The 22,980-nt window shown below is 40.6% G+C and overlaps 1 protein-coding gene across 1 annotated transcript in view; it reads right to left on the bottom strand.

The window, feature by feature from the left end:
• Nucleotides 1-6,285, bottom strand: part of PON1 (paraoxonase 1) — a 31,959-nt gene extending 25,674 nt beyond the window's left edge. Inside the window, exon 1 of the mRNA XM_035021416.1 lies at nucleotides 6,212-6,285. Coding sequence (XP_034877307.1) covers nucleotides 6,212-6,285 — 74 coding nt within the window. The remainder of the gene's footprint in view (nucleotides 1-6,211) is intronic.
• Nucleotides 6,286-22,980: the final 16,695 nt, after the last annotated feature.

A 22,980-nucleotide genomic window follows, 5' to 3' on the forward strand; every position in this document is an offset into this window, starting at 1 on the left:
ACCTGATGGGATAATAGAAGGCAGAGAAAAGCAGAGCCGATCAGCCCCTATCCTGATTCAGGCTTCTCTCTCATGCCAGACCATCTCTGACCTGGAAAAGGTAGAATAATCACAGTCAAAGGGAGCCCAGGGTAGCTAAGGAGGCATGAAATCAGCACTCATTTGCTTTGAGTTCAAATGTGTGGCCCCAAAACAAGTCATATCTCGACAGAATAATCACCAATACTACAGCTCAGGTACTGTATAAACCCTCATTTAATCCTCCAGCCCCTTCCTGAGGTTTTAGGCAAAGCTCACAGTCGGTCTTCTGCTCAGCACGTGCAGGCAACACTGCCTAAAACCGGAGGAAGCACCAGAAGACAATGGCGCCTGCGTTGCTATAATCCAGCTCATATTTTTCTATCTTAATCTTAATTATCAGGAAATATCTGATCAAGGGCTTGCTTAGGTTCAAATGTTCCAGGTCTAAGGGATAAAATTCAATGTCTGCGGTGTGCCCCTGATTCATAGGCCTCTGAAGTCTGGCCAGAAATCACACAATCCCCGCTGTGAATTATTCTTCGCAAATATGTGCTTGCTTCTCACAAAAGAAAGTGAGGATCTTTAGCTTATGCGTTAAGAAATCCACTCTGGAACTTTCCTTGGGGCCATATTCAGCCTCCTCAGTCTACTTTCTGCCACTATACACTCCTCATTCCTCCATTATTCCTCATTGGGACCAAATGCGTGCCAAGCCCTATGTTAAGGGCTCTCGTGCATACTTCCCCAATTAATTTCCTCGTCATGTTTGAGGCAACAATTAATATTTTACCTGATTGGTAGGTAAGAAAACTGAAGCAAAGAGAAGCTACGTAGGTTGCTTGTTGTTGCTTATTTCAAATGGTAGAGATGGGATTTGACATGAGGTGTCATGATACGGGGCCCTTTTCTTTTCTTTCTTTTTTTTTAAAGATTTTATTTATTTATTTATTTGACAGAGAGAGACACAAGCAGGGGGAGGGGAGAGGGAAAGGTAGGCTTCCCGCGGAGCAGGGAGCCAGATGCGGGGCTCGATCCCAGGACCCTGGGATCATGACCTGAGCCGAAGCAGACGCTTAATGACTGAGCCACCCAGGTGCCCCGGGGCCCTTTTCTACATATCAATTTCACACCTCTTTTTCTTTGTTCCCACTTCTCCCTCTGCCTAGAATGCCCATACCTCCTAACCCCGGGGGGGAAAGACTCCTTCTCATGCCTTTTTGTAGCTCCTCCTGGTCTTCTGTGATAGGATTAATAACTCCTTTATCTGCATGAACCTCCTCTTCTACACCTATCATGTCTCTGACCCTATTGTTTTGTAGTTACTGGTTTTTGGTCTTGTGGCTCATAGTAAACCCTGAAATCTGTGAGTGAATACTGCATCCTATTCATCTTTGTGACCCAGCAAGGACCCAGCACCGGCAGAGAGAAGGTCGTCCGTAGATGTCTGCCGAGTTGTTTTGTGGAATTACTAGGCTGGTGCATCAGATGGAGAAAGTGGTGTCAGTTGTATTGATAGAGAAGGCTGGAGAGTTATTTATTCATCCTTAGCCTAGGGTCAGTCACACGAGACATTATCCTAATATATATTCAAATATCACTCATTAGGTGGATCATCCGTAGGTGGATTTTTGCAATAGCATATGGCAAAAAATAAAGCTAACATTTACAGAGTACCTTTCATGTGCCAGATTTTATATTTATCCTACTATGATATGTACTATATCATCCTATAAGTGTTAGGTAGAGAGACAGGCTCAGCATGGTAAAGTGACTTGGAAGTTGCAGAAATGGCACCCAGCCCAGTTCTGCTGGAATCCACCACTGCCCTCTTCCCACTGTGGCGTGGAATGTGGAGCGGGCGTGGGGTGGCAGAAATGCTCACATTAGCTTTGCAGTCTCCTTCTAATGCAGGGAAACAGTGGTCTCACACGTCACAAGCAGCAATTTAGGAATGGGCAAGTTGCCATAGAGATGCAGGGCTGTGACATTCCACACCCCTAGGGCGCTGTTTACAGCCTAGTCCAAGGCATTCCTTGGATTTGCGCATATGTGCTTGCTTCTCACAAAAGAAAGTGAGGATCTTTAGCTTATGCGTTAAGAAATCCACTCTGGAACTTTCCTTGGGGCCATATTCAGCCTCCTCAGTCTACTTTCTGCCACTATACACTCCTCATTCCTCCATTATTCCTCATTGGGACCCTACAAGGTCACAACAGCCGACTACAGAGCTGGGCAGGGGAGACTACTGATCCAGGGGAGCTCTCTCGGTTCCTTCCTCGGTGCTGTTATCACCTCGAAAGCATTAGGGAACCCCCTCGAGACACCTTTTAAATCCTTTCACAAGTTCCCACCAGCCCCAGACCTATATAATCTCATGTGAACCTGCCCCACTCCTGTCTACTGGATCTCTGAAGAACACAGGTTGTATCCACTGTGGGGGTTTGGGTTGCTCCTGTTGCAGGTGTCAGGACATATTCTCTTCCCTTCTCTTCCTTGGGCAGATTCATGATCTTCTCTGGGACTCAAGGGCCTTACCTCTAAATGGTAACAAATGTAATTTACCCATCCTTCAGAATCTCTTGATCTGGTTCTAACATGGGTGATATAGGATTTGAATGTCCTTTAAAGAAGTGCATACAAATCCCTTGGGGGAACTTGTTAAATGGTGCTGATTTGGATTCTGTAGTGTGGGGTGAGGCCCGAGATGGTGCAACTGAGATTGAGCTCCCAGCCGATGCTCATGCATCTGGTCCACAGCCCCTTTGAGGACTGAGGCTTCAGGGCCTTTCAAACAGGGGGTGCAATTTCCCTTCCTGCTCCTGTCTGGGCTGCTCCCATCCTCCATCTCCCTAACCACCATCCTCTTGGCCCTGCATCGTTCCTATTCCCCAGGTTGTTCTAGATCCCCTTTCCATTCTAAAACCAGAGGTTCATCTCACTCCCACTTTCCTCTTGCCTTCTCAAATGTCTGATTAAAGGTAGAAGTTTTTTTTTTCTTTCATTTTTAAATAAGATTTTTTAAATTTAAATTTTACTTAGTTAACAATTTTGGTTTCTGAAGTAGAATTTAGTGATTCATCACTTACATACAATACCCAGTGCTCATCACAACATGTGCCCTCCTTAATACCCATCACCCATTTAGCCCAACACCCCACCCACCTCCCTCCAGCAACCCTCAGTTTGTTCTCTATCCTTAAGAGTCTCTTTTAGTTTGTTTCCCTCTCTCCTTCCCCCCCATCCCTTCCCATATGTTCATCTGCTTTTTTTTTTTTCTTAAATTCTACATATGAGTGAAATCATATGGTATTTGTCTTTCTCTGGCTGACTTATTTCACTTAGCATAATACATTCTAACTCCATCCACATTGTTACAAACAGCAAGAGTTCATTCTTTCTGATGGCTGCGTAATATTCCATTGCATATATATTCCACATCTTCTTTATCCATTCATCTGTTAATGGACATTTGGGCTCTCTCCATTGTTTTGGCTATTGTTGATAATGCTGCTATAAACATCAGGGGTGCATGTATCCCTTCAAATCTGTATTTTTGTATCCTTTGGGTAAATATGTAATAGTGCAATTGCTGGGTCCTAGAGTAGTTCTATTTTTAACTTCTTGAGGAACCTCCATACTGTCTTCCAGAGTGGCCCCACCAGCTTGCATTCCCACCAACAGTGTAAGTGGGTTCCTCTTTCTCTGCATCCTGGCCAACACCTGTTGTTTCCTGTGCTGTTAATCTTAGCCATACAGGTAGAAGTTTAAGGACTAAGGTTCCATCCCGCCTCACTGGATCCAGGTGCTGAAAATAAAGCAGTAAATTCTGAATTCCAGATGAGACTCCAGGTCTTCCTGCTTCCAGGCAGCCCCACAGCACAGCGTCTCCTGCAGACATGCTATCCACAATGGGAAACCACAGGCAAGGCCAATAAAGGGACTCGCAGGAACTGGTGTTACACTGGGCTATCATCATAGTGTACTTCTGTCCTTTCAGAAAAATCAGAATCAGAGGAGAGGCCCAGAAACGAAGGCCAAGGTCCCCTTGCTGCCCAAGGACAGGTCCCAACTTTTTCATGTTGAAATTTGTCTTGGTGCAAGTCAGTGCTATCGAACAGTCCTTTTCAAACTGTATCCCAGAGAGTCGGACAGGGAGATTATAGATGGTACCAAGAGAGGGGAATGGAGGTGTGGGCAAGTAAGTCTGTGAAAGGATGACTTAAAGCAAAATCGTCTTGTTTTTGTTTCTGTTTATTTGTAGCTGAAGGATTTTTCAAAGCTTCCAATATGCTAGAGTGCCCGCCAATCTCTAGGAAAAGGCTACAATAGATAACACTTCCCAAATTTATATGTCCAAGGAATGTGCTTTTTGTTTTTGCTTTTTTGTTTTGTTTTTGTGGAGCAAGTCTTGTGGCTCATGGTCTAAGGAACAAATTTGGGGAAATATTAAAGTCGAATCACATAAGCTCAGACCACATGTTGAGAGAGAAACTTTTCAGGGTTGGGGTAGTAAGGCTATGCTTTTACACAAAAACATATACAAAATGCCTACAGTCTCCATTCTTAGAGTAAATTAAGGAAGGTAAACCAGAAAGACAGACCCTCACTCCTTCCTGGCAGATCTGTAATCCTTCAGAAGACATCTTGGTGTGGGGCCTCTGGAAAAGTGGGGACAGAAGAAACCCAGGTACAGATGCAGAATTGAAAGGATAAAGCCCACAAGGGGTGTTAGATATTTATATCTCATTTATTTTCATCCCAGGATAATACCATGACCCACACATATGCTGTGGGGGAATATACATATGTATGTATAATATATGTATATATGTATTAATATGTATAATATATATGTATTAAATAAAATAAATATAATAGAGAGATTCTCCTTTAGCATCAAATAGTACTATGTTTAATGAAAATCCACAAACCGTAATTTTTACATGATTTGAACCCCAAATCACTGTTACTTTTCTCTAATAGTTTGTGATTACAAAAATAATCAACAATTAGAAGAAAAAAACCCAATAGTTTGTAAAAAAAATTATTCTGAAAGAAAGCTTAGGGTCATGAAAGTTTTTTGAAAGGCTAAAATGTTCAATTTGGTTTTTAGTAATGTTTTACTTCAAAGTAAATAACAAGATATTGACTAAACCTTAGGAATTAGGATGGTCTCTAGACTTTGAACCCCTGTAAAGTTACCATGAAACTACTGAAACATTCTTTTTTTTTTTTTTTTAAAGATTTTTATTTATTTATTTGACAGAGAGAGAGACAGCGAGAGCAGGAACACAAGCAGGGGGAGTGGGAGAGGGAGAAGCAGGCCTCCTGCCGAGCAGGGAGCCCGATGCGGGACTCAATCCCGGGACTCCAGGATCATGACCCGAGCCGAAGGCAGACGCTTAACGACTGAGCCACCCAGGTACCCATGCTGAAACATTCTTAAAAACTAACCCCCCCCCCCTTACAGTAGCTAAGGGTTTATAAGTACTTTAAGGGAAGCAGAGCACTAACATTTATTCAATAGTTACTATGTTCCAGGCAGGATGAGTGTGTCTTATTGGTTCAGGCTTATTGGAGCCGAGAATGTTAGAGATGTAAAGTGATTTGCCCAAGATCCCATAATGGAAGGGACAGAGCGAGAACCCAGGACATCAGATGCCTGCGCCAGGGTTCTATCCTCCCCCCCACAACTACCCTCCACCACTGCCCAACTGGAGCGAGTAAGAGGTGGGGGCAGGCCCTCACAGAGTGTTTGCTCCCACCTGCTCTGCTCCGCACGTGTTTTGTGTCTCCATGTGGCCTCAAATTGAGAATCCCTAAGTTGGGAAAGATTTATGGCCATTACGGGGCGGCTCCTTCCCTAACTGACCCAGTTATCAGGGGAGATCCCGGGTCTGGTGCTCTATCTTGAAGCGAGAATGAGAGGTGATTCTGTAGCCAAGCACACGGATCCTCATGAGAAATCAATTTGTGTATGCCAACAACTTGGCCATCACACCAGTGTGATGGGTCCCCTTCCTCCATCTCTCAGGCTGTGAACAAGGACATGTTTTCAACCTGCAGGATGTGCATCTAAAACTTACCTGGGGACTTTCAGTTTAAAACTACACCCCACTTTCAGGGGAGCTCCTGGGGTTGGCGGGGTGGCAAGGACAGGGGCTGCAGCCCTCACCACAACCCAACTTACTGATAAGAAGCCCGGTGATCCCTGAAAAGTGCCAGTCCCAGCCCCAAGAGGGTGAGCATCATCAGCTTTGCCATGGTTCGGACAGGAACAGAGGACTGGGCTGATACACAGACTGCGGGAGACTGGCCTGCCTGCAGCCTGAGCCCCGCTGGGGCTGCCCGGGCTCGGCCTGCCCCACCCCTCTCCTCTCCGCAGCACGGAGGGCACTGGCTTGGGATCAGCACCAGAGGCCAGGAGCTGCGTGCTCCCTGGAGACCTTGAAGAGAGGAGATAGGGAACAGCTGCCCAGACCCTGCAAGAGGCGGAGAGCATGCCGGTTGGTGGAAATGGAGAGCTGTGGGAAAAGAGAGCCAGGCTTTGATGAGTGCTCACTTTGTGCCAACAAGGTCCTAATCCCTGTGGCTCAGAGGGGTTCAGTAATGGGACCACCGTGACTCAGCCAGAAAAGGCACGGAAGGGAGAAAGGGCTGTGATTAGAACCCCTAGGATCTAACTTCATTCTCACCAGGTTACCACTGTGTGTCACCTTCAAACATCTGGATTTCAGGCATCTCAATGTCTGAGCAACACTCCTGAGCTTACAGCTCAGCAAGTACATCAATGCAACATTCATTCATTCCGGGCACTCACCGGCCACTTATTGAGTACCTGCTGTGCTCTAGAAATCCATAAAATACATCACTACTGCTTATATAGTGCTGTGGGGGATGCATGTATGCATTATGGATATGCACATATTCTATGGAAAAGGATAAAACAGGGAAAAAAGATAAGGAGTACTGAGGTGCCATTTAAAGAATGGGAATTGGGAAAAGCCTCACTGTTAAGGGGATACTGGAGCAAAGCCGGAAAGGAGGTGCCTCTGAACACCCATGTCTCCTTTCTCTCTTGTTTCCATGAAGAAAGTGTTCCCTACTTCACTAAAGACCAGCCATTCCCTTTCTTTCTTTCCTTCTCAAGGATTTTGGACTCAGGTGCAACTTCCCTCTCCTGCAACATCCATCTAGTCCTCTTCTCTGCGATAATGTGATCAGATACCAACATGCTTTAGTGTGACTCATAGATTTCTGGGGAAAATGCTCTTTGACCCCACATTCTAACTCTTCCCTCTTTCTCTGCTCTTTCTCTCTCTCGCTTTTAAAAACCTCTGAAATATTTGCCAACAGTTGCTGCTTCCATTTTATCACCTCTTGTAACAGATGAATGATGGCCACAAATTCTTTGATACATCTCCTGTTGAGGAGTGGGCATGGGACCTTGCCCTCAACTGGGTGCTGACTCTGTGAATGGCTTAATTCATAAAATTCAGTGGTGCTATTCCAGTTTGCAGGCACAGCCTTAGAGATGAACAGCTTCTACCTCTTGTCACTTGGAACACTTGCTCTTAAACCTTGAGCTTCTGCATCATAAATCTCATCACACCATTGGAGTGTTCACAGGAAAGGTTCTGAACACATGGAGAGGAAAAGTGGCCAGCCCTCTAGCCATCCACACCAAGGCAGCAGACCTGGAATGAAGCCTTCTTGGACACTCCAGACTAGTCCAGCCACCAACTGAATACCATTGAGTCACCCCAGTTGACACCATGTGGAGCAGAAGAATCTACCTACTGAGCCCTGCCCCAATTCCTTGCTCATTGTTTATGAGCATAAGCAAATGATTGTTTGATTCTGTAACTAACTTCAGAGAATATCTCCAATCTCCCATTCTCTACTTAACCCATTCTAATATAACTAGTGTTCCTTTGACTCAACTGTAGAATTTACTCTTTTTAAACTACCCAGAATATCCATGTTATCAAATCTGGTGGTTACTTCTCTGCTGTAACCATATTCAACTTGTAACCACGTTGACCACAGATCACCACTGCCTTTTCAAATACTTACCTCTTTTGGATTCTGTGCTTCCACCCTCTCCCAAATTTTTCCTTACCTTCTTCATCTTCTTGGCAGGATCCTCCTGTCACTGACCTCTAAATGAAGAAGCCCTAGGACTTGCTCTAAAATATCTTCTTTTTTTACATTCTCTCTTGAGGTGATCCCATCAATTCCAGTGGATTTAAATAGGATCTGTATGCCGGTGTTTCCAAAAGGTACACACTTCACTCAAGCTTGTTACTGGGGCTCTAATAAATCATCCTTGATCTTTCTAGCTAAAGTAGCACACCCCACCTCCAGCAACCTTTTGACATTATCCCATATCTTTCATTACTCACTGTTTTTGAAATCATCTTTTTAATTTCCTTATATATTTGTGGCCTGTTGCTGCCTAATGGAATAGAAGCTCCTTGAGTTTTGGGGGTTCTGTCTTATTTCCCACTATGACCTCAATGCATAGAAAGGAGCCTGGCAAAGAGTGGTCCTTTATTAAACATTAATGACTGGTTGGCTGCTGAGCCCTCAATTTGTGCTCACTCACTAGTGCCTGCCTGGTTTATACCCTCACTGGGATGTCTAATAGTCTCCTTAAAATGTGTCCATAGCAGAACTCTTGATTCCCCACCCCAACATGTTATGTCCTCCAATCTCTCCACACTTCAATAAATGGCACCTCTACCCTCCAGTTGCTCAAACCCCAAACCTAGGCATCCTCATTCACCCAGCCCTTTCTCTAATACCTCCTTGCACCAAATATATTAGTCAGTCCCATAGGCCTTCCTTCTGTATTATCTATTGCTTCACAACAAATTGTGCCAAAATCTAGCAGTTAAAAACAACACGCATTCATTATCTCATAATTTCTGGGGGTCAGTGACCTAGGTGTGGCATAACTGGATATCTCTGGCTCAAGGTCTTTCATGAATTGGCAGCTGAGCTGTCAGCCAGAGTTGTTGTGATGGTTAATTTTATGTGTTAACCTGACTGGACTAAGTGATGCCCAGATAGCTGGTAAATTATTTCTGGGTGTGTCTGGGAGAGTGTTTCTGGAAGAGATTAACATTTGAATCAATAAACTGAGTAAAAAAGATCAATCTTCATTAATCATCATTCATCATTCATCAATTCATCATTCATCATTCATCAATCTTCAGTAATGTGCATGGGCACATTGAGGGCCCGAATAGAACAAAAAGGTGGAGGAAGGACAAATTCTCTCTTTCTTTATTTGAGCTGGGACATCCATCTTCATCTGCCCTTGGATATCAAAGCTTCTGGCTCTTGGACCTTCAGACTCTGGAACTTGTCAGCGGCCCCCTCATTTCTCAGGCCTTCAGACTAGACTGAATTATACCACTGGTTTTCCTGGCTCTCCAGCTTCCAGATAGCATATCGTGGCATACCTCAGCCTTCATAATTATGTAGGCCAATTCCCACAGTAAATCTCCTCCTATCTATCTATCTATCTATCTATCTATCTATCTATCTATCTATCTATCATCTATCTATCTATCATCTATACTATTGGTTCTGGAGAACCCTGGCTAATACAGCTGTACGCTTATCTGAAGGCTCATCTAGGGTGGGGTGGAAGAGGTAAGATCAGCTTCCAAGATGACCCACATAGTTGTTGGCAGTCTTTGGTCTCTTGCCTCATGAGCCTTTCCACAGAGCTGTAGCATAATAAAGTAGCTGACATCCCACAGGGTGAGCAAACTAACAGAGCAAGTCAGCATGCCCCCAAAATGGAAGCCACAGTCTTACCACAGAAGTGACACCTCTAAACTTCTGCCATATTCTGTTTGCTAGAAGCAAAGGGCTCCAGCCCACATTCAAGGCGAGGAAAATTAAGCTCTACCTCTTGAGGGAAGGCATATCAAAGAATGTGTGACATATCTTTAAAACCACCACAACTTGCAAATAAATATCGAATCAGCCCACTTCTTTCCACTTCCACTGCCATCGCTCTGATCCGGGCTACCATTGTCTCTAGGCTCAAACAAAACAAAACAAAACAACCCCAAAAAACTTTTCACTCTTCTCTCCCTAACTCCCAATCCATTCTCCTAACTGCAGCTAGAGTAAGCTCTTAAAAAGATAAGTCAGATCATATCATTTCCCCATTTCTCATTTTACTTTCTCATCATGATCTCAGAGGCCAGACGAGATCTGGCCTGCACCTATCATCTGACCTAATTTCTTATCATTCCCTCAGCATAATGTTCCAGCAACATTAGCCTTCTTATTGTTCTGTAAACACGTCAGGCTATCGCACCTCATCATTTTTGCCTTTGTTATCCTTTGGCTAGAATGCTCTCCACATCATTACCTGCTCCCTGACTGCTCCTTGAGTTTTTCTTTTCTGTCATTCAGGTCTTCGCTGAGAGGCCATTTTCAATGTTACTATCTATCTATAATAGCCTCCCTTCACATCTTCTGCCCACCATCAGTCACCAAGACCCCACAACTAATATGAAATTGTTGGCCCCAGTACAGAGTTATTGATTGTTAGAATAGTGACATATCTCTGTTCTGGTTGGTAAATACTTCTTCAGACTCCCCAAGAAGTCCTCCACAACACTGACCATTCCCCTTCCCCTAGAACTCTCCCCTGTCCCCACGTCCACACACACACATACTTTGTCATGATCCAGCAACTAAAGGGTTAACGCTGCCATGACAGGGTTTCCAGGAGTCTTCTCCCACACAGTGCCCCAGTCAATAGTGGCTGAGAATGTGCTATACAGACTGTTAAAGACTCCATCATCCCTGCCTTCACATCCCCCTTCACCTTATGGAACCATCTTGTTTATCTTTTTGTTTACTTATAGGTAGCCTGCCTTCCCTCACTAGCATGTAAACTTGAGGAGGGCACAGACTGTGACTAATCTGTCATCTACCTTCTCTTCAACTCCTAGAACAGTTTCTGGCACGGTAGCTGCTCAAAACTTTGGAGAAGGAATGGAAGAATAAACAAATGGCATGGAATGGGGCATAAGGGAAGCAGGAGGAGCAGGGACTGGAGGGTGAGTTGGGGAGTAAACAAGAGATGCCATGCCCTCCTCCTCTGACCCAATTAATTTATTAACTTACTAATTTATTTATTGAATGAATTAGACAATATATGAATAGCCTTTCTAATTTGTTCTACCATGTGAGAACTTAGAGCACTCATTCTTAACTCTTTTTGAAGGGACTCAACTAACTTTGAGACTCTGACGAATGCAGTAAACCCTGCCCTTGGGGTCATATGTATACAAAACACTCATGCTAGCTTTCAATGGTCTCACATGAGCATCCCGGAAGCCCTTGGTGACCAAGGCCAGATATTAAGAATGCTTGTCTAGAAGAAAAGTGAAAACTCTTTGAATAACTAATGATCTCCAATCAGTTACTTTGAAAGTTCTACTGTCTATGGAAATGTTGCTCTGGCCTTTTGCACCTACTCTTTTGTTTGAAACACTTTTTCCCCATAACATTTCCATTCCCCATTTGTTATTTAACCAAATCCTACTTGCTCCTTCAGGCATAAGTTTGGAATTTGGCCAGTCTTTCTTGATCCTAATTCTTAAACACCCTTTTCATACATCCTTTGCACCATGCTTCTTTGTTATTCTTACAGCTCTGTATTATTAATACCTTATTACTTTTCTGTTTTTCTCATTAGACTACAAACCCATATAATACTGTCTTGTTTATTGTTATAGCCCCAAAGCCCAGTTTAGCACCAAACACAGGTGAAGGGCCCAATATATATTGAATTAATGAATGAATGAATGTTTGAAAAGTATTACAGGAGCCTCTGGAATACTTTAATATACCATATTTTATTAACTTTAAAATGTCATCAGTGTTAAAGAATTATTTTCTTTTAATTATTTTATTACTTTGTTTTATTATTTCATGTGCCACTAGGAAAGAAAAAAACTATCATTAGTCTACAACACAATTAGGGTATAACTGATAGTTTTAAGGAATTGTAAAATGAAAATAGTTCTAAGGAACCATCAATTATACACTAACTTTCCATTTCAAAGATGTTGAAATGTATAAAGAAGACTATATGTGGATCTGTGAAATATAAAAAATTTTAACTTATAGAAAATTATGGGGGTTTTTAAAATTAGAATTTCTTGGGGTGCCTGAGTGGCTCAGTCGTTAAGCGTCTGCCTTCGGCTTAGGTCATGATCTCAGGGTCCTGGGATCGAGCCCCGCATCGGGCTTCCTGCTCCACGGGAAGCCTGCTTCTCCCTCTCCCACTCCCTCTGCCTTGTGTTCCCTCTTTCGCTGTGTCTCTCTCTGTCAAATAAATAAATAAAATCTTTTAAAAAATAATAATAATAAAATAAAATAAAATTAGAATTTCTTTTTATCACCAGCAATTTACAACCCAACATTAAAAAAAAAAAAACTGTAAAAAACTCAAAAATTCACCTTCACTTTTATAATTCCTTTCCTTTCTTACTTTAGTTCTCACGTACTAAATATTTATTTGCATGCATTGAAGTTTAACTTCCTAAATATACTGGGTAAAAAACACATGTACTAATTCTTTTATTTTCCCACAAAAACCCGAATTCACTGAGTACTCAGTAAAAACTGTCAATGCATTGGCAGAGAACCAGAGCCAAATTTGCCAAGTTTAATTCTGTGCAGACACAAGAGGGTTGATTTGGTGGGTGCACTTGGTATTCTTCTCCTAGAGGCTGCTGAACCTTGTTGGCAGTAACTACAATGCACTCAAGGGTTTGAAAGTGTGAAATTCTGATGTCCTTAGAACTCCAATAACATCATTCTGCCCTGAGGCACCTTCTGTAAATATAGGTGAAAACACAAAAACAAAAGTGCTGGACTTTGACTACTAGATTCACAGTCACTTTCTGAAATTCTTTAGTAGCAGAAATCACGTCTGTAAAATGAAGAGAATTCCTGTGGGTGTGTTGGAGGAAGTAAATGAGAAAGTATCTGCAAAACCTCTACGTAGATATAAAGCAACTGCCGTGCCAACAATAAAGTTCTATTCAAGTGGGAAAATGAACACTTTAAAAAAGTGCTCTCACCTACATAATCTCACAACATCCTGCTTAATAGGATATGACCAACATTATTTTCCCCATTGTATGCCGAGTCATCTGGTTAGGAACTGTAGGATCCCCAAATGTGTATGTTTAGCTTTGGTGATCCTAAATTTATGTGCACCTAAACACAGAATCTCAAAGTGTATAAGGCAAAATCAACAGAACTATACCACTTTACTGCGGTTATCTGAGCATGCATCTCAAACACTGAAAAACCTGAAGAAAGCAGAAAGACGGAAATAATAGAGAGAAGACCAGCAATCAATGAGATTTAAAAAAAAAACAGACTTTAAGAAAGGCTTATCCATTGTATAGAATATTATTCAATCATAAAAAATAATGAAGTCCTGATACATGCTACAATATGGATGCACCTTGAAAACATTATGCCAAATGAAAGAAACCCAACACAAAAGGCTACCTATTGTGTGATTCTATTTATATGAAATAGCCAGAAGAGGGAAATGCACAGACTAAGCAGATTAGTAGTTACCAGGGGCTGGGAGAAAATGGTAATGGGGAGTAGCAGCTTGATGGGCATGGGTTTCCTTCTGGGGGGATGAAAATATTCTAGCAGTTGATAGTGGTGATAGCTGCACGATATTGTGAATGTATTAAATGCCACTGGACTGTATACCTTAAAATGGTAAATTTTATGTTATGTGAATTTTACAATAAAAAATTAAATAGAGGGGCGCCTGGGTGGCTCAGATGGTTAAGCGTCTGCCATCAGCTCAGGTCATGATCCGAGGGTCCTGGGATCGAGCCCTGCATTGGGCTTCCTGCTCAGCGGGGAGCCTTCTTCTCCCTCTCCCTCTATGGCTCCGCCTGCTTGTGTGCTGTCTCTGTTAAATAAATAAATAAAATTGTTAAAAAAATTAAATAGAGAAGACCAATCATTCAAAAGTTGATTACTGAAAATACTAATAAAATTTATAGACATCTAGTAAGACCCACAGGGAGAGAGAGATTAAAAATTCTAAGTATGGGGAATGAAGAACAGAATATTACCACAAGTCCTAAAGATATCTTAAAAATTAAAAGCATATTTTAAAGTATTTTATTCCACTATATTTACAAATTTAGATGAAAAGAATGAATTCTTAAACTTACCAAAATGCACAAGAAGAAACAGAAGATCTCAATATTTTTATATTTATTAAAGAAATTGAATCCATAATTTAAGGGCTTCAGCCCTAAATAGCTTCATGAATAAATCTTGCAAACATTTAAGGAAGAAAAAATACTAGTTTTTACATAAACTCTTCCAGAGAATAAAAAAACTCTCAACTCTTTTATCAAGCCAACATAACCTTGATACTAAAACCTGATGATTTATTACGAGAAAGAAAAACTAAAATTACAGCCAATATTTATCATGAATATGAACATTAATATCGTAAACAAAGGATTAACCAATTGAATCCACAATATATAAACAGATAATATATTGTGAGCAAGTGAAGTATATACCCAGTATACAAGTTTGGCATAGAGCTTTAAATGCATCCTATACTTGATAGAATAAAAAAAGAAAAATAATATGATTATCTCAATAAATGCAGAAAAAAATATTAAAGGTTCCTAATAAATTAAAGATGGACTGAAAATGTTCTAATCAGACAAAGAACAGGAACCAAAGGGGAAAAGCTATAGCAAACATCATATTTGTTGAGAAATTGAAAGCTTTCCCTGGTGATTAAGAAAGAGACAAGGATGCTTGCTATTATCACCTATATGCAACATTAAACTAGAGGAAATAAATAAATACGTAAATAAGTAAACCAATCCAAGATTGGAAAAGAAAATCTGGAACATACATTATTCATTATTAGAAGACTTAAATTCTAATGATGTTCATGATTCCCATTCAATGCATACATTCAATAAAATCCCAATCAAATCGTAGCGAAGTTTTGTAGTAATTGACAAGCTGATCCTAAACTTAAATGAAGTGCAACGAATAAAGAAGAGCTGTAGAGATTTTGAGGAAGCACAACTTTGGAGGATTTTCCCACCTAAAATTAAGACTTACTATAAGTCTATTATAATTAAAGCAGTGTGCTGTTGGTATAATGATTGACAATCTAGTGGAGCAGAATAAAGAGTCCAGATATAAACTCCCATGTGGATGGTCACCATATTTATGACAAAGTGCCACTGAAATGCTGTGGGCAAAGTATTTTCTTTTCAATAAATAATGTTGTATCAATTGGATATACATGTGGCTACAAATGAATCTTGATTTCTACTCACAGCGTACCCTAAAATATATGCCAAATAGGTGAGAAATTTAAATGTGGAAAATTAGACAGTAAATCTTTTATAAGATAACAATGAAGCATATTTTGTAATCTACTTGAACAGGACACTTCTTAAATGGGATACACAAAGCAAAATCCATAAAAGAAAATATTGATATCTAAGTTTTCATTAAAGATTTCATTAAAATTGCAAATTTCCTGTACATCAAAGACATGATTGAGAAAGTGAAAAGACTCACCAAAAAGTGGAAGAATATATTTTCAATACAGGTATCCACAAAGAACCCACAACTACAAATTAATAAGAAAAATAATGTCAACCAGATTTTTTAAATGGCTAAAAATTTGAACATTCTCTGTATAATAAGCCCAAGAAAATATGTTTAATTTCATTATTCACCTGAGGATTGCAAATAAACATCACAATGAGATATGCCTACACACCTATTGGAATAGTTAAGTTTTTTTTTATAAAAAGGAAAACCGACACTAGTAAGTGTTAGCAAGGAAGTGGAGCAACTAGAGCTCTAACACTGTTAGTTGGGGGGGGGCGGGGTAAGTTGGTACAGCCACTTTGGAAAACTGCTTGTGTCGGTATCTACTAAAGCTACACATATTGTGCACCCCATTACCCGGTGATTTAATTCTGCCTATATACCCAACAGAAATGTTTACATTAAAGTACAGATGTGCCTTAAATGAACAAGAAAGTTCATTGCGGTTTGGTTCATAATACTTAAGAAACCTGTATACAACATAAATGTCTATCATTAGTGGAATGGATAAATAAATGGTGGTATATTTATACAATGAAATACTACACACAGCAAATGAGAAAGGATGAACTGTCACAGCGTGCTGTCACAACGGCTTACCACAGTGGCTTCTTTACCACTCATGTATATGTCCATTGCAGTTTGGTGGCAGCTCTGCTTCCTATCAGCACCAATCCAGGATCCAGTCTGGCAGAGCAGACTGGATCTCAAATACTACCAGTTTGGGGGCAAAGAGAAAAGAGACACAGTGAAACACATACCAGCTCTTAAAATTTCTTTGAGAAAGAAATGTCACATGAAAGTGACATATGTTACTTCTATCAACATTTCATTGGCCAAACCAAGTCACATGGCCACTCTTGAACTCAAGCTCAGAGGTGTACTATCAGCCTGCTAAGGGTAACACACCAAGAAGAGAACCAGAGTAGCTGGGCAACAGTTATCCAACCTACCATAGGGGTTGGGGAGGTGAGTATCTGGCTTCTCTCTTGGGCAAATGGGAATGATGTTGAGTGTCTGTGTCTGGTTCCTTAATAGTAGAGCTTGGGAGAGGATTTCAGAAGCACATGATATCCTGGAAAGAATGAAGGCAACAAGAAAAGATAGGGAAAGGACCAAAATATTTAAACCTGTTAAGGTAGCACACGTCTGACTGTACTATTTCCATTTATTATGTGCGTATTGTGTGTGTGTGAGGGATTTTTAGCATATGTGATTGTTAATGCTAGTGGGCTTCTCTAGAATCCATTCATGCACAATTTATTTTCCAAAGATCTTGAGTTTACATTCTACTCACAGACAATCTTTATATTCACTGCAGAAGCTACTATTTTTTCTGTAGTAGAAATTACTAACATTTCGCGTAATACTCCATCTGCGCTTCATTTAGGTTTTACTTCTTAATGCAATCAGTGCTATTCTACAGGTTTGTGTGATTCGCCATTAGCTGTTAGAAACCACAGGGCTCCTGTGGTGGGCAAAGCCTAGAGCTCTAAGAGCACAATTTTGTGGTTAAGTGTTCATTTCACCATTTCCCAAAGTCATCCCCAATGGACGGAGATTTTTCTACTCCTGTTCTAGAGAGTATCAAATTAATTGTGTTAAAAGTTTCCACTACATTCTGTGCTCCAACTTAAGCACATTCCTCTTGGTTTTCCTCAATTGGATTACTTGCTCTCGAATATGCTAATTATGGTCTTCTACATCTCCAGTAAATTGCTTTTTTGAACAACCTCATTGTGCGGGAAAAATGAATTTTGACAAAAGGTACATGATTTGTTTTCTTGCTATTGACAAATTCCTCCCGTATTGTGACAAACAATATGAACACAAGTACATCAATGACACCGAGTGTGCATTCAGGTCTTACTCATGGTGAAGACACTAAATCAACACCTTCCATCTCTTTTTTAACATCCTCTCGGTGCCATGTTTTAAAACCCTGGCATATATTAGAACTGTGCAGAGAGATTTTATAAAATACCAGTACCTGAACCTCGGTTGTAGGGGCGGGGGAGGAGGTGGTCAGTATCTTGTCTTCTAGTGTGCCTTCTTGTTCTGCAGAGGAAGAAACTAGAACCTATTATTTTCCTAACAATCTTGAAGCCACAGAACAGGATACAATTCTGTGTCTATAAATCAGAATGGCTTTGGTGAGATAAAAATTTGAAACCAACGGAGGAAAGAGTCTGTATTGCAAGCCTCTAGTTTGCTGGTGTGGACCTTGACTACAGACATGGTTCTGAAGCCTACAGTCCTTGTGATTCTTCGATCCACCTATTGTGCCTGCAACCATCTACACTCCCACCAAAGGTGAGTGAAGTTCCCTATATCCCCTGTATCTACACCACACCATCAACACTCGACAATATGAGCCTTTTAATTTTTGGTAGTCTAATAGGTACAAAGCCATTTAGAGTGCTGTTTTATTTTTTTAATATTTTATTCATTTATTGAGAGAGAGAGAGTGAGAGAGAGAGAGAGAGAGAGAGAGCACGATTTGGGGGAGGGTCAGAGGGAGAAGCAGACTCCCACTGAGCAGGGATCCCAATGTGGGGCTGGATCCCGGGACTCTGGGATTATGACCTGAGCCGAAGGCAGCCACCTAACTGACTGAGCCACCCAGGTGCCCCTAGAGTGCTGTTTTAAATGACACTTCTCCAGTTACTAAGGATTCTGAACATCTGAGCATCTTTTCATGTGCTTCATTTCTTCCCCTTCTTCTGTAAATTTCTTCTTCATACCATTTGCCTCTGATTCTTTGGGGTCACTATCTCCACTTTTTTATTTCTAGAGTTCCTAATATATTGCACTTAATAATACTTTGTCAGTTTGACATTGCAAATATTTCTTATTCTGATATTTGTCTATTATCTTTGTCAGTGGTCCTTTCCCTGAATGGAAATTCTTCATTTTGATGACTCAAATTCAACCAACTTCTTTATCATAAGATTTATATTTTTGAAAAATTTTTTTAGAAGTCCTTCCCTACCCTTAGGTCATAAAGATACTCTCCTACATTGTCTTCTTTTAACTCCAAAGGTTATATACACCTGTTGGGAGTTACCCGGTGATGTTAGGTAGGACATAGTTTTATTTCCTTCCATAGAGCAAATCCATTCTCCCAATGTCATCTCCTAAGCAAACATCCCTTACTTATTAATTGGTACAGCTAACTTTATCTAATATTAATTCCCCAAAGAGAAATATCTCTGAGATCTCTATTCTATTCCGTTGATCTACCTGTTTTTGTGTGTGTGTGTGTGTTTTTTTCTTTCACAAATACTAAACTGTTTTTATTGTTAGGCCAACTTCTGCCCTTCATTTTTATTTTTTGAGGTCAACTTACCTCTTTCTTATGCATGAAAAATCTATTGTGAGATATATTGTATATGCCTGAGATCTATGAAAAAAAAATATATATATACACAGTTATAGAATGATTGTAAAAGAAATGCAATGAAACCACCATTCAAGTCAGGAAATATGATATTGTCAGTACCCAAGAAGTTTCTCCATGTATCATTCCCTGACCATAATCCCCCCCTTCCCTAGAGGCAGCCACTATCCTAACTTTTGTGATAACTATCACCTCTCTGTTCTTTTAACTTAATAACTTATGCATGCATCCTCAAACAACATTATTTGATTTTGCTTCTCTTGGAATTTTCCACAAATAAAAGCATACTACTTGTATTCATTTTGTTGTTGTTGTTAGCTCAACATTTGTGTTCATTATTTGTGGAATTCATCCACGTCATTCCATTTGGCTCTAACTGTGGTATAGATGGCTAGATAGTATTTTACTGTATGGATTTACTGTAATTTATTTATCCATTTCAACTTTATCAACACTTGATTGTCTCTGGTTTTTAGTTTCTTTTAATGTGATGATTTTTTTATTACTAACTAATTCCTATAATGAGTATAGAATTATGATTTCCAAACTCTTTTCGAGTCCATTTAAGGTCCTATGGTAGAGGACACTAGCTACCTACATAAAGCCCTCCTTTCTGGGCACAGGGCTACCCAGCGAAACTAAATTTTCCAGCCTTGCTTTCAATTAGGTATAGCCACATGACTATGCTCTTCTTAAGAGAATGTCAGTGGAAGCAGCTTGTGCCATTTCCAGGTTGAGCCTGCACACATTTGGTAAGCCATTTCTCTCCCATTTCCATGTGATGCAACCCAATATGATGACTGACCATGAAGATGACAATGCTCTACCGAACAAAGGCCAACTGCATGGAAACTGCTAGGCCCCTGAAGTACCACAAGGATTTGAATTTTCAAAATGATCTGTCTCAGGAGCACTCATCTGCAGTTTTTTTATGTGAAAGAGATTAAAGATGTATTTTTTAAATTAGCAAGCACTTATATAACCCTGGCATGCCATAAGCACTGCTAAGTTTTACATATACTAACTCTTCTAATCTTCTTACCAATCCTAGGTGGTAGTTACTATTATTACCTCAATTTTATTTATTTATTTATGGGAGAGAGAGAGAGCAGGGGGGGGAGATAGGAAGAGGAAGAGAATCTCAAGTAGACTCCATGCCAAGCGCAGAGCCCAACACAGGGCTCCATCCCACGACCCCGAGATCATGACCTGAGCTGAAACCAAGAATCAGACGTCCAATCAAGCAAGCCACCTAAGCACCCCATTACCTTAGTTTTAAAGATAATAAAACTGAGACTCAGACAAGACCAGGGTTGCACAGTTAGTAAGCAACTGAACTGGGATTCAAATCCAGAAAATTGGATTCCCCAATCTGTGCTCTCACCCACTATGTTGGACTACCTTTTAGCAATGTCTGTATTCTTTAAGCCAGTATATTTGGGGTCCCTTTGTTATAATAGCTTAACATGACCTTAGAAATATAGAAATTTGAACCTAGAAATGGGTTTCTAAGAATAATTTTAAATATGTGGTTAGACTAGAGTTGAGGAAACAGATATCACAGGCTGCAAAATCGGAGACCCTTATAATGTCATCACAAAAATGTATAATAAAACTGTCTCCTGCAGTCATCTGAAAGGCTGGCCCCTTAACCACAGAGTAACAAGAATATTGATGTGTGTTGGTTGTTCTTTGATGTTTGTAATAGAGGAGAGTAAGAAAATATGTGCTCAGGTAGAAACTGGTGGACATAAAGCAGAAGACTATTGAGACGGTCTAGAAATTTGGTTCTGTGCCCCAAAAGCAGGAGGTAGGATTGCTATAACTCGTAGCTTTTCCCAATTAGGAAAGCTAAGGGATCTAGTACTGTGGAAGATTATATTGATGTATGGCCTCATTTTACCCATTATTCAGATCGCCTCAAAGGAGACAGCATATAAATGAGAGCAATGGATAGACATGGAAACCAGCAAGTAAAGTGGGCTTAAAAACAATGTTCCAAAAAGAAATCTGAGCATGTTGTTGTTGGCACATGGCACTGAATGAAAACAGAGGCAGAAGCCTATCGGGTTTCTTAGATACTTACATTTCAAAAGCAACCAAAAGCCTGGCCTGAAAATGTCCTCAGACTCTCAAACCAATACCTGTAGGAAGGGGGCTACTAAAATTACAGTCTTTCCAAAATCCACTTCAGATGTGGCCTCAAAGCATAAAGCACTAGGACACGTTCCCAAGGGGCAAAATTTGGAATAACAGAGAACACAGGAAAGTACATCACTGCCAAGACAGGGCATCTTCTCAACTCCTCCCTGGTGGGATAATCTCCTTGTTCCAGAGCTGAGTGTATTTCCAGTCCTCCTTTCTTTCACTAGGAGTGTTTTAGTTCATACTCAATTATTGTAATTGGATGTGTGTATGGGGCAATAATTTTATTTTCTGGGCTGCCACATGCAGCCATATATGGACCTAATGCAGAAGTCAAAACATCACCCAGAAGGTCCTGTGCTTTGAGCTGGATACAGAAATTGGATAGAAATTTAGTTTATGTTCCTTGGCAAGGGAGAAGGGTGGAGAGGGATATTTAGTGGCTGAAGGGTGGACCATGGCCCAGATTAGTAATTGTTCCCTAAAATGTATTCTTCCTTTCTCCTGGAACATATGCCTCTCCAGTCATATGACATCACTCAATTTTCCTTGTCGTTAGTTACATGTGGCCACGTGATTAGTTCCTACTATTAGTAGGGGAGAAGAAGTAATGACTACCATTTCTAGTCCTGGGTCTTAAGACACCGGGTATTTCTCCTTGACATCCTCTCTCCTCTTTCTCCTTCCAGTTTGATGGACACAGCTGTGGTGGTGACCTAGCTTTCACCATGCAGATAACTACAATCTCCTTGGGAACAATGGTTTAGCAACATGATGCTCAAGATCCACCCTCTATGCAACTCCCCATTGCTCTGCATCCTGGAGGCTTTATGGGCTCCATTAATAGCTCCCTTGTCTTCTGTCTTCTAGTTGGGAGGGTGAAGGGGAGTTAAGTCAAGATCATTATTTCCTCTGTTTCTCTCTGCTGAGTTGTCACAGGGTGGTTGCCTCCTTCTACCAATGGCCACAGCATCTTTTGCAATAGTCTCTACTTTATCTATTCTCTTCTGATTTTAGTAGCTGCTTCGACACTTTGTTCCTTCAAACCTAGAGTTAGAAAGAGTCCTTCGCCTCCCCCACCCTCACTCCCCATCTCTCCCTCTCCGTTGCTAGCACTGGGGTGTTTTATTGTACCTTGTTCGTTTCCCTTAACCTTCCTACTCTTGTGTCAATAGTCCCCTTAAAGAGTTTCCTTCAATAGCCTTGTTGGAGTGTGTCTTCTCTTTCCTGCAAGATCCCGACCAGTGATGTCTCTGAATGGCCACATCAAGGGAAGCTGTCCCATCAATCACTCTCCTAAGAACTGGAAAATGAAAGGCAAATAAACACACATTTTTTAAAAAGGCATTGGATTTTTGCTCTACATAATAGTTTAGTCTTAGCCTAGTTAATAGAGTGTTATATTCTTTTTAGGAGTTTGTTTTTTTCATAAAAATTTCAAATTTGTTGGCATAAAGTAGTTCATCAACTCCTTTTATCTCTCTAATGTCTATAGAATCTGCATGTCTTATTTTTCATTTTTGACACTGGATAATTGAGCCATTCTTTTTCTTGATAAGTCTCACCAAATGTGTATTAGTTTTTATTAATCTTTTTAAAGAATGAACTTTTTGGCTTTTGTTGAATCTCTACATTATACATGGTTTCCTGTTTCATTAGTTGACTAATTATTATAACAAAGTACTCCAGAGCTTAGCATTTTAAAACAGTCAGTAACTTTTATCATGATG

The sequence above is a fragment of the Mirounga leonina genome, unplaced genomic scaffold, assembly GCF_011800145.1.
Source record: "Mirounga leonina isolate KUSES-001 unplaced genomic scaffold, KU_Mleo_1.0 Mir_174, whole genome shotgun sequence".
NCBI lineage: Eukaryota > Metazoa > Chordata > Mammalia > Carnivora > Phocidae > Mirounga > Mirounga leonina.